Genomic DNA, 12390 nt, shown 5'->3' on the forward strand with positions numbered 1-12390 from the left:
TCCCCTTCCCCTTCCCTTCCCCTTCATTTTCTTCCCCTGGGAAAAATGCCTCCTCAAGGGTTTAGATTTGAGCCTGGGATTTTATGCCTTAACTCAAAAAGGAGCACACTCCTTTGGAGCACTTCCAGCCTTTCTTTGATACCTGAGAAGGGACTGTTCATCTCTCTAAAAGCTGACCCGCAAATAAAGGAAGGGACGGGGTATTGTCCATACTTCCTTTCTTCACTATGTATTAAGTCCAGAAACAGTTGTTTGCTTGAGGTTCTTAAGGTTTTAAGATAGCTTTCTGGCACTTTCAAATTCTAGATGTATCAGCAATGCTAAGCTTGCATTTGTTTGTTTGTTGGTTTGTTTGTTTCCACTGAGCTCTTCTTGGGGAAAAGAAATTTGCACAGATGTTCACATTTGGGGAAATCAGAAATGTGTGATAGGAAATCTTCCCTTCCAGTTGTTTTGCAGGTGTTTATTAAATGCACAAGACATAGTCCTCTTGCCATCCAGCTGGAACACCTTGTCCCTTTGGTTATTTAATTTCCTTTTGTAATTTGCATCCTATTAATAGTTGCATGTTTAGAAATACTCCATGAATAGAGCCTGATAGTGAAAAACCTTTTTTCTGGAACAAGACATAGTCCTAAATGAACACAGAAAAAAGGTGTCTAGTGATTTAGGTATCTTTTAAATCCATTAAGGGAAACTTAAAAAAAAAAGTAAAATTCAATTTTTTTTTTTCTAAGGAGAAAATTTTGTTTTGAGGGGTGCAAAGCATCAAATTGCTTAGAACAGCCAAGCTGAACAAAATGTTCAAGGCTTTCTAAATTATTCTGATAAAAGTTACTATTGAGCATCTTCAGGGTTTTAGTTTGTTTGGTTTGATCAGCTAAACACTTAGTTTGATATTTTCAGGATTTTTGACTGACCAATATTGAGGGACAACATTGTTTGCAAAAAACTTCTTCAAGGTTAGTTTTTTAATTCTTGAACACTTGCAAAACAGTCTGGTTTGTAATGAAAATGAGTAATTTAAACCAATCCCTCAGTAAGAACATAAGGAGTCACAGAAACATATTCAATACACTATGTGAAGTGCTCAATGAATGCCAAAATGTACTGTAACTTTCCAAAACACTGGGTTCTACTGTGAGAGTGCATTGTCTGTATTCATGTAATCAAAAAGGACTTTTCCCATGGGGGCTGCTTCTCCTTTCAGTGCACTGATTAGACTGGAGCATTACCCAACCTGAGATGCCTTATTCAAGACCTCTTGGTTATTTTTTAATCACTCTGTTTAACCCATTTAAAAGATGGTTAGAACATAGTCAGCCAAGCAACTCCCCAAACTACCCCACTCCCAAATTCAGCACTAAAGGCAACACCCTATGAACACTGCTTGTATGTGTTCCCCTCTACCAGAAGGCATCAGCACTGTAGTGCAGTAAACTCCAGTAAAACAGTATTATTTTCATAAGAACCATTGCTTTGAGAGATTGAAACACCTGAAAGCATCCTAGCTGGCTCTGTGTCAGGCCGTCTGCTAAGCTTTAATTGCCCTTTTTGAAATATTTGAGGCAATGATACTTCCAACAGACAAAAAGAAAAACAACAAAAAAAGAGTTTAAAGGTTTGCTTTTGCTTTTCCAAGCCTTCACAATTGGTGGGAAACATAATGAGAAAGCATTCAGCTTCCCAGGAGAGGTCAAGTAACCCAGACCTGCCAATTTTAAGTGACAACACTGCTTTTCTCTGTAGCTGGCACAAGTGTGGCTACTCCTACTCATAGCTGTGCCTGTTCAGTCCATCACCTCTCCATGTCATGGTTTCTTTCAAGTAGCATGAAAGGTGTGCTCCCTGTATAGATGCTGTTCTGCAAACCAGGAAATCCAGCATTAGGGCTGCCCATGTAGGATTTGTAGTGCTGACCAAAAGCAGCTACCTCAACGTTCAAATGTTTTCAAAACGCGCTGACATTTGTACTTCCAGGCATTATTGCTGCCTTCTCATAGCCAGCACGGACTCCTTACATCTGCCTGATGTGCAAGTGTGTGCTGACACCCGGTCTGGATCGGGCGTGCTCTCCTGTGGCAGCGGGGCTGTGCGCAGACCTGAGGCTGCTGGTCACTGCCTTGCCACCTGTGTGCTGCCGCAGGACAGGGCGTGGCTGACGTGGTCAACTCCTGAGCTAGAGGATTCCTGTGCCAAATTCAGCACCGTGCTCCTAAAAGCTGGTGCTTGCTGGTGGTAAATGCAAGGAGTGAAGGAGCTCTGGTGAATTCCCAGCCAAATGTCTAGGATGGTGTAGTGCTCACCTGCTGGTTCCCCTTTGACAGCCTCAGCAGTTTAGCCCTGGACCTACCTAGTCTGGACACACAAAACTTTCCCTAGTCTTAAATCACCCAGATGGTGAGTTCAGGAATCAGGCATATTTCTGCTCTACAGCTACAGCCCAGAGGAAGTAGTGAAGGCACTACTGTCACTGAGCTTCCCACTGACATTTTTCACATAACACTGAATGAAAAACAGAAGCTGGGAAGCAACTTGTTGCTTGTAATCCCTGCAACAGGCACAATTTGTCCTAAAGACAGACAAACACATCCTCTGCCCAAATCTTTATATTTTTTGCTGAATGGTGCTTCTATTAGAAAATGTTGTTCCTACTGAAATTTTCTTTCCAGCTTTATTCTATTGAGGTATAAGATGCAACACAAAGGCACTTCGAAATACGCTGTTTTAACAGTTGCTTTATTGCAAAATGGAATATCCTAAGATAGAAAGTTTGCTTCACATAGTTCAGCTCTTGAAAGAAATGTACAAGCCACGTTCCATTTACAAGGGACGTGAAATGCAAACTGGGGGCAAGACTGGCCATCTGATTGCAAGGTGCTCAGCTTGTAAAATGGGAGTGAAGAGTCCATCAGTATTCATATTATCCTGAGTATTACTTCAATTCAAGGAACCAGTTCATTACTTCATTACTAGTTTATTGTACACCTGTAAGGGGTTTTGTTTACCTGAGGTTTCTGTTGGTTAGGCTGTAAAGGGTAAGTATCTTGTAAACAGCGAGGTTGAATTGTGGGGTTGATAGATGACAGTATTCTGACCTTTATCCTCAACTAGCAGTTAAAAACAACAGATAAGGGGCTAGGTTCTGATAGGCAGAGATCTCATAGCTTCAGAACTTTGGGAAATTAGTAATCTTTTCAATCTAGAATTGTTTCAGAGCAACTTGAATATAGAGAAGCCACCTTGACATAGAGGCATCTTTTGCTTTGAGTTTTTTACACCATTTGCTTATGTACTTTGGATGTGTTCACTTCAAAATCAGGGAGTACTTATTCCTGATTATTTCATTTAATAATACAATGAGTGAGGAAGGAAATTATTTTCTTACACTCCCAAGTTCTGTGTAACTACAGGGTTTATTTCACCTACTTCCACATCTCATCTTGTTTGATCATCCATGCGGATCTTCTACAAAGCACATTGAAAATATGATACAAGTATCAAGGAAGCGCTTGGAATATTCATATTATCAAACGGCAAGGCTGCAGGTGACTGTAAAAAGTCAAAATGTTTCCACTAAAAGCCAACAGCCTCAATCTCCCTTACACTTTTGGAGCAAAGAGGCCTTGCCTTTAGAAACATATGGCATCAGCTCTGAGAAAGTTCACTGTAACTTTTTAAAATGAAGTACAAAGGAAAAAATTTCCTTGAATTTTAACATTAAATTCAGTGCTTGGGCAAATGGAATTGGTTGCTTTAATCAACATTAAAGTATAATTTCCAAAACATTGAAGAGGTGGCATAGAAGAAGTAATATGTAAGACGTTTTCGTGGATCTTTGTTTCAAAATACTAACATTATGTGGTAAGCATAGTTACAATAAAAATTGTAGCTCTTCCACTGCCTCACGGAAGGAGTTCCAAAAGTCCAAAATGAGTGCCAAAGTCCTAATTTATCCTCTCTCTCCGCATCCTCATCTGCAAAATTGTGATAACATTTCCATACTTCAGAGAGGTGCTGTAAAGGTTATTTAGTAGGATGTTTGCTGAGGACTCAAAAAATACCAAGTACTAGGTATCATAAATTATGCACTAATTTCGCTTAAGCAGCAGTAAAGCCTTAGCCAAGTGATTTGCAGGAAATCCCCATTGTGAGCTTCTGTAGTTAATTTTGGATAAAATTATCTACATAAGAGCTTTATGTAATAAAGAATCAGTCATAGCTTAGCATCTTCTTTTTAAACTATTACTTGTTAGCTCTGCTACATATGTCACAGATTACTAACTGCATGTCAAGTCGCTATAATGCATGTCCCTATACTTAGAAAAAAATTTAGAAGATCTGTAAGAACTATTTATTACTACTTCTTGATTTTCATGCTTTGGTTGAGAAAACTTGTGCAGAACTCCATGCAGTTAAGGACCATGACAGAGATCTGTTCAGAAACTGAGGAAATTACCCTTTCCTAGAGCGCTAGCACAGCAAACACTGAGCAGGTGACCATGTCCCTCCTCATTAAGACAATATTTAAGCATGTGATTAACTTGCAGAATGTGCTTCATTGCCAAAAGCACGTGGATAAATGCTGTCTTGGAAAAGGACCATAAAAACACAGAATTTGTCGTTATTCCTTAGACATGCTATTTGGATTCACCTCAACCAAGCCACGTGAAGTTCTGTCTGTTACCTAGTCATGACTGACTTCATGCCACTGACCACTCTAAGGTCCCCCCCCTCTGCATTAGGTGATTGTTGTACAATATATACAAAAGTATCTAAAAAGCATCCCCTTCCTTTCCAAGCCTTCATGATATGTGCTTGATTAGGAATTATCCCCTAGTTTTCATTCAGTGATCTTGTGTAAATGCTCTTCTGCATGCTATCCAGAAAGCGCACATGTTGTCTTGTGACAGATTTCTGATTTCATAGATGTAGAATAAATACTCCGTCACTTCTTTCTTGCAGCATGAAGCTCTTCCTTGGCTGAAGCAGCTAGTTCTTAGGTGCTTTGGGAAGAAGTCTGGGCATCATATTTCCTAAAACTGTGGTTACGAAAAGACTCCCTGAAATGAAATAGATTAATAAATAAAGTTGGCAAATGAAAAACAATCAAAAAAATATCAGTCTTGTGAAAAGGAGCTGAAACATGCTCTATGTCAGCAGGTCAGAGTGGTCATTTCTTCTTCTCCTCCCACCCCACACCGGGCACAGTGGCGTTGTGAAGAAGCATATATTCATAAGCAAAGAACATTAGACTCTTCTGTCTCAGTCACGTGACTGAAAAGGATTATGTTTCCTGTAGTGAAAGGACAACTCAGTCCATGCTGCTTAAGACCACATGGTGCCATACTTGTTCTATCTCATTCCTGGCTTCAAAGGTTGAAGAAATCACAAGATGTTTCCAGGAACTTTGTTAGGGTGAGGTGGAAGTCTTATCTAATGATGCATTAAAATTACAAAAATCCTCTACCCCTGGAATGTGGAGCTTGAGAAACACAGCTAACCCTACAATTATCTCCAGTGGAAGTCAGCAGATTTCTTTAATCAGCAATGGAGAGGGCAGTGTATATTCTGGCTTGGGTTTAGCTGCCAGTAAAACTCCCTTTCTTCCTTGCAAAAAAATAGCATATTTTTGTATGGCCACAACAGATAACCCTGCCCTAACTATACCTTGTGCTGTGGACTTTCACTACCGGTTTGTACAGCTCTGGAATCTTCCTCTCAATCATGGGCCTAAGGTTCTCCTTCAGTTTCGTGTAGTTTCTTTTGAGCTCCTGATGATACTCCCTCTGGTCAGCAGTAATAAGGTGCTTGTTTTTCTCCACTGCTTCACCACACCTAGGCAAAAGGAAAGAAAAAAAGACATGATAAATATAATCCACTTCTGTTAAACTCATTCACTTTGTGTTAGGTGATTTGCATGGACAAGAATCCAGTTCCTTTGGTCTAGGCATTCCTCTGGTAACTTGTCAAGACTAAAGTGATAATGAACTAGTAAGAAAGCTCTGTCTTTTCCAAGTACATAAATTGAGATGATATTTTTTAGATATTAGGAAAGCATGAGCGAGCTAATAAAAAATAAATTTCATGACTGCAGAATACTGAGCTAGCTGCCTACTTACTGTATAAACAGATAAATTGGCAATAGCAGAAATTAGAAGCTGTATCTTCTGCAGAAGACTTGCTTTTATTTAACTCAAATTTACCCTTCACCAAGGAGGATACTTTTGACTAAGGAGATGAGTATCTTCATATGTGAATATGCTTGTTGAGATTTATAAACAGGACATGTGTCTGCCACTACCACTGTGTCTGCTTGACAGATAAGGTTTTCTTATGAATGGCTTTCTACATAAGAATGTCTTTTTATTAAAAATGAAATCAAGGCAATAGTCTGAAATGTTTGATTTCAATAAGACGTTAGAAGATAAAACAAATGGAAGATCTTAATTTATGCATTATTAGTTTAAATTGTTAAAGTGTTTCTTCCTTTTGAGATGCAATGCCCACCTAGGCATTCACATGAAGCAGAGATAAGAAGGCTGGTCCGAGTGTCTGAAGCAGGAGATGCCAGAATTTATGATGCTAACTTGCATAATTCCTCAGTTATATTTGCATTGCATTATTGCTAATATTGAATGTATTGATGCAATTCAGCATTTCAATTTTGTTTTACTGACCTCATTATAAACTCTTTGAAGCACAGCCTCAGCTTGTTGTGATGTCGATAAAGTCTGGGGTCTGCGGGAATTTCAGCCAGGAACACTTGCGCTACCTCTAGTGGTCCCTTATAGAAATAACACAGGAAAATGTCAAAACCACCTGCTTAGACTGAAAACAGACCACACGTTTGTTTAAAGCTGTTTGTTATTTCATTAGTGGAATTACAGAAGAAAATAAATCTGTGCACAGATACCATAACGGGATGGTTTTTAGCTCCCTTTCCCCCACGATGTTTCCTTCGGCAAGCAGAATTTTTGCCCATCATATCTTATCCTCTCCTGTTGTTATTCCTCCTCCAGTTCCACAACAAAGGGAACAAATTCTGCTCAGCAGAGAGGAGCTGGGACAGCTCTAGTGACAAACCTGGTTATATTACAGAAACACAGCTCCTGTGTGTGGTATTACAAGACCTTTAGGCAGTAAGCCCAGTGCCAAAAAAGATCACTCTCTCCAAAGCTTATGATGACACATTATTTCAGACTCGATGCTTTGGCTGCTGAAGAATCTGAAGAAACTGAGAGTATTTAGGCTTTCATCAAAAAATCCCAAGCTCTGTGAAGTTGTGCATATCATCAAGTTTTTTCTCAGCCACATGGCTTCATCCTTCCATTTTCAATTTTTTAAATTTCCTAGGCCTTTTTTTTTAGTTTGTGTATTTATGTTATACCTATTGCATCTCAGCTTTCTTTTGGGGCACTCAGGTCTTGACTTCATGTATTGACTTAATTTCAGTGAAACTGAATTTGTGGTGGTTCTACAGGAGAATTGTTATTATTATTCCCATTCCCCAAGGATACATCTGGAATGAACAGAATGGCTGAGATGGCTAGCAGGTTAGAAATGAAAAATCCTTGAACGCATTCACAAGGCTTCTGTGAGTTTCTGCACCTACAGCCAGGACAGTGCTTCCCATGACTACTCTCACCAAAAGCATAGCTAATGAACAGCATACAATGACTAAATATCAAGGGATGAAGTTTAAATACACACAGTAACTAAATGTGTCTGACTAGATGTACTTCTTTCAGTGCAAGAAATAGGAGCAAAAAAGAATGCACAATGAGAAAAGTATGCAGAATCACTTCATCTGGCTTATTTGGATCCCTTACCTGATTTACAGTGGCCCCAACTGAGCCCTGCAAGACCATCTGGAGCATTTTGGCATCTGGTGGTTCTTGGTTGGTGGCTGCAGTTAGCTCCTGTGTTTTTTTACGCATATCTTCAATAGCAACTTCAATTGGGGTTAAAATAAACTAAGGAATATGGAAGAAAAGATGGTTCATTACCTAAATAATGCATGCAGCTGACCTGTTTTAAATCTGACAATATCACTGTCATTCTCCTGTTTCAAAAGCAGTGGCTGTGAAACCCAGGAACACTGTTCAATCTAACTGTCATCTTGGTAGATGGTGCATCAGATCCAAAGCTCTTATCATTTGCAAGAACAGGGCGTGACTCAGACCTCCTGTTCACATAAATTCATTACTATTCTAAGTGACTCAATTCATGCCTGAAATGGTGTTTCACTTTCTACAGTATAAAGCTCCCCTGTCTCTAAGCAAGCCCTGAGCCCAATCTCTGACTGTACTCTAGCCTACTTCTACTTTATCAGCTAGAAGTACAGCTAAAAACAGAGCCCCACACATCCTCCTACACAGCATTAAAGTTAGGAGGTCAAAAGAAGAATGTACATTGGCTATCCTCCCTTCTCCATAGTAAATCTCTATCTTGCCTTGTCTGTCCCTTCTGTGATACTCCTGTTAACAAGGGCCACATCTGAGAAATCCAGCATCCTTTTTTTTTATATTTATGCCACGCATAAATTTGGAAATCTTCCCACCCAGAGACTCCTTCAGTCCTTGAGAAATTAGATGTGTCTTCAAAACCAAATTACCTCTTCTCTTTGGATGACACTGATTCTAGTTTTGATGTAGGGGAAAGCATGCATTGTGGTTAGGATGGTGTTCCTCTTGTATTGCTCACTAAGCTCTCCTCTGGGGCGCCCATCCATGGTGAAAGGTGTAGTGTACATGAACCGACAGATGTTGAAGTTCTTTTCAAAGTAGGTAACTCTGTCCTTCATCTCATACTCATCAAAATATGGCTCCACAAAGGTAATTTGTATGTATGCCTAAGAAAAGAGGGAAGAGCCATTACAGTGCTATACAACCCAAGGAATGTAAAAGGAGTGGCGCATGTGAACTATCCCATAGTACACATTGGCTAAGGATGGTCTGGAAATGCACAGAGCTGAAAATCCTTCAGGGATCCTTTTCTTATTCAGAGCTGACAAAACTTGCATCTAGAAGGGCACAGCTTAACCCTGGGGAACAGAACGAGGGCAGGGACCAGAGATCAGAAGTTCTGATTTCCATACTCTGTGACAAGCTACCATGCTAAGCCTGTCACAGAGACTTTAATACCCCTGGACACAGAGACACGATGCTGGATGGCTTCTTTTAGTGCTGTACTGTTTGAGCATAAAAGTTGCAAGCGGGACTTCCTCTCCTTCTCTCTCTTGTGTGACAAAGCACTCAACCCTCTCAGTAGTACTTTCCCTACCTTATTGGGATCCAGCTTTCTTTTGTCTACAGGAGCAGAGTCCTTGATTACTTCCACAGCATCCTCCCCAAAACACTGGCCATAAAATCCCTAGAAAAGAAACAGAATCATCCCAAAATGTTTTTAGTTCTTAATGCAATGCTAATGCAATTCTAGGAGAGAGGAGTGACAACCACGATGATTTCTGGGCTTTGTACAGTCAGTATACTGCTCCACAAACCACAGCTGGCCAGGGTAAGGCATCTTCTGACAACGATCACTGTGAGTTGCTCAGACAATCACAGAACTCGAGGTAAAAAATTCAGAAGGGAACACAGCAATTCTATAAAAAAAGCTGAAAAGATACCAAAGCAAATATCTGGCATGCTCAAAATCATTCAGTGTATTACAGGCCTGCTGGTAAGAGACATAGCCTCAAGAAAATGGATCACTTAGATAATTATGCTTTAAAAAGGGATACTGTGGAAAGGATATGCACCAAGGAAATAACCTTGTGCATGGTTATTTTATAATATGGTACAAATATGGTACAAATCAGTTTTTTAATAGCAATTTTAAAATTTTTTTATATAGCAATAATACTATTTGGACTGTGTGGGTTCATTGAAAAGTATAACATTTGAGATCACATTAACATGGTTTTCCTCACCTCTAATCTGTGAGAAATCTCAGGGAGTTTTGTAATTGCAGGCTCCTTATAAACAAATTCCTGTTCATCCAAGTCTCCAAATTTGGATCCATAGAAACCAACACGGAAGTAAGTTCCAAACATTCGTTTTTGACCCTAATTGATAAAAAGAAAGAGGAAATTCACAATTGCTTTATGTATGACATGGTAGTATTTGGATCCCTTTTTTCCCCCAACTGATATATAAGAAAACCCACGAGTCCTACATTTTCCCCATTTCAAAGCCACTTCTATATATCATCAGTGCTGATGGATTAGAAGCACAGGAAAGAAAGCATACAAACTAAGTGGACATTTGACTGAAATCTAACTTAAAATTTAAGCTGACCGTGAAGGGGGTTTCACAAAACAAAATACCTTACTATTTTTTAATTCCATTGCGGACATGTAACAAAATTTAAATTTTGCAATTTTGCAATGAAAATTGATAAGAATTTGAAACTGACTAGGCTCAGCAATAAGGTTCTTCTGAAGAAAGAGAAGGGACAGTATGAGTGCTAAGAATTTAGATGGGTTTTCGTATTTCTTCTGTTTTATAACTGAAAAAACTAGTGAATTGACAATAAAGTTATTTTTGTTAAACAGATGTGGCAAGGTGGACACAGACATGTTCAGCTAAACCCATTTTATATTCATCTCTGCTTTTTTTTTATGGAGAGCCTTTTTACACTGTAGGGCTATGTAGGTAGATGAAAGCAGATGGAAGCTTTTGTTTGAAAAAGGAAATGGAACCATTTCAAATTCTGGTGGGTTGATCATGGCAGGATGCCAGGTACCCACCAAAGCCTCTCTATTACCCCCTCCCTGCAACTGGATAGGAGACAGACAATGAAAGGTTCATGAGTTGACACAAGGATAGGGAGTAATCATAAATTGGTTACCATCATGGGCAAAACACACATGACTTAGGAAAACTAATTGTATTCATTACCAATCAAACTCAAAACAGGATAACGAGAAGTAAAACAAATTTTAAAAACACCTTTCTCCCTTTCTCCTTCTTAGGCTCTACCACTTCTCTCCCGGTGGTGCGGGGAGATGGGAAATGGGTGTTATGGTCAGTTCATCACACGTTTCTACCACTGCTCAGGGAGAGGCCTTCCCCTGCTCCAGCCTGCGGTTCCTCCCTGCTGCAGTGTGAGATTCCCATGGGGTCACAGCCTCCTTCCAGGCATCCACCTGCTCTGCCATGGGGTTCTGCATGGGCTGCAGGCAGATCTCTGCTCCTCCGTGGATCTCCATGGGCTGCAGGGGCACAGCTGTCTCACCATGGTCTGCACCATGGGCTGCAGGGGATTCTCTGCTCTGGCACCTGTAGCACCTCCTGCCCCTCCTTCTCCACTGACCTTGGTGTCTGCAGAGCTGCTGCTCTCACATATTTTCCACTCTTCTCTTTTCTGAGCACAATTACATGTGGCCAATTACTTTTTTTCCCTTCTTAAATATATTACCCCAGAGGTGCTGCCACTGTCACTGATGGGCTCAGCCTTGGCCAGCCTCGGCCAGCAGCTGGCATTGGCTCTGTTGGCCATGCATGAAGTTTCTAGCAGCTTCTCATTGACATCACCATTTTAACCCTCCCCCTCCACTGCCAAAACCTGTCCACACAAACCCAGTACACACATGAACAGTTTTATTAACACCAGTCTTAAACAAATGGTGCAACCCAGCAATGTGTCTTGCTAGCAGTGCCTTGCCTCACAAGTACCTTATTAATAATGCTATCAAAGGCCTTCTGTAGCTTGCTGTGTGTCAAGGTAAGCTTCCTGAAGTCTCGATGTGCTTCCAGTATGGGGATGACAATTTTGTACACCTCATTCACAGTTTCATACAAACCTCCCTTTGAACATTAAAAAAAAAAAAAAAAGGAAAAAGAGGAAGAAAATAAATGAGTCTTCATGCACTCTGAAAAGAAACTAGATCTCCATCAATGGCTTGGCTGAAAAGGGGATTTATGGGACTCATCTGTTAATCTGCTATGTTGCTTCTTTTGCCATTCTAAAAACTAGTAATAGTAAATGGGCAGTTCTGAACAGCAGATAATGAACTGGATGTAATTTGGATCTCTGATCTGTTGGGCTCTCAAGCCCAAATTCCTGCACAAAGCCCTGGTTTCTGCCTCAGGGCTAGAAGAACTAGAAATGCAGGTTAGCAGCAGGAAATGGATTTGTTTATCATGCATGGTTCAAGGCAACCAGAGCTGTGTCTGGACAAAAGGAACCCAAGTGATATCTTTAGAGATGCTAAATCATGACTCCTTACATAATAAGTGTAGATTATGAGGCTGGTGGCTGTATGATGTCAAAAAGTGTAAGAGTAATTCTGACATGCTTCCTAAAATACATACTTTACGTAAGATCTTTTTCTTAAATGTACTATCCCATGATAATACCAACTGAAAGTCTTGGTTCCTGCCT

General features: G+C 40.1%; 1 protein-coding gene across 4 annotated transcripts in view; it reads right to left on the reverse strand.

The window, feature by feature from the left end:
• Window positions 1–2718: 2718 nt before the first annotated feature.
• The window catches only part of DOCK8 (dedicator of cytokinesis 8), a 91709-nt gene continuing 82037 nt past the window's right edge, over window positions 2719–12390 (reverse strand). For all 4 annotated transcript variants that reach the window (XM_039567168.1, XM_039567169.1, XM_019282025.3 and 1 more), the window contains 8 exons: window positions 11682–11813; window positions 9935–10069; window positions 9286–9375; window positions 8618–8854; window positions 7833–7976; window positions 6681–6787; window positions 5671–5838; window positions 2719–5063 (listed from right to left, as the gene is read on the reverse strand). In XM_039567168.1, coding sequence (XP_039423102.1) covers window positions 5000–5063; window positions 5671–5838; window positions 6681–6787; window positions 7833–7976; window positions 8618–8854; window positions 9286–9375; window positions 9935–10069; window positions 11682–11813 — 1077 coding nt within the window. In that variant the 3' untranslated portion in view covers window positions 2719–4999. The remainder of the gene's footprint in view (window positions 5064–5670; window positions 5839–6680; window positions 6788–7832; window positions 7977–8617; window positions 8855–9285; window positions 9376–9934; window positions 10070–11681; window positions 11814–12390) is intronic.

Source organism: Corvus cornix, chromosome Z, assembly GCF_000738735.6.
Source record: "Corvus cornix cornix isolate S_Up_H32 chromosome Z, ASM73873v5, whole genome shotgun sequence".
Lineage (NCBI taxonomy): Eukaryota > Metazoa > Chordata > Aves > Passeriformes > Corvidae > Corvus > Corvus cornix.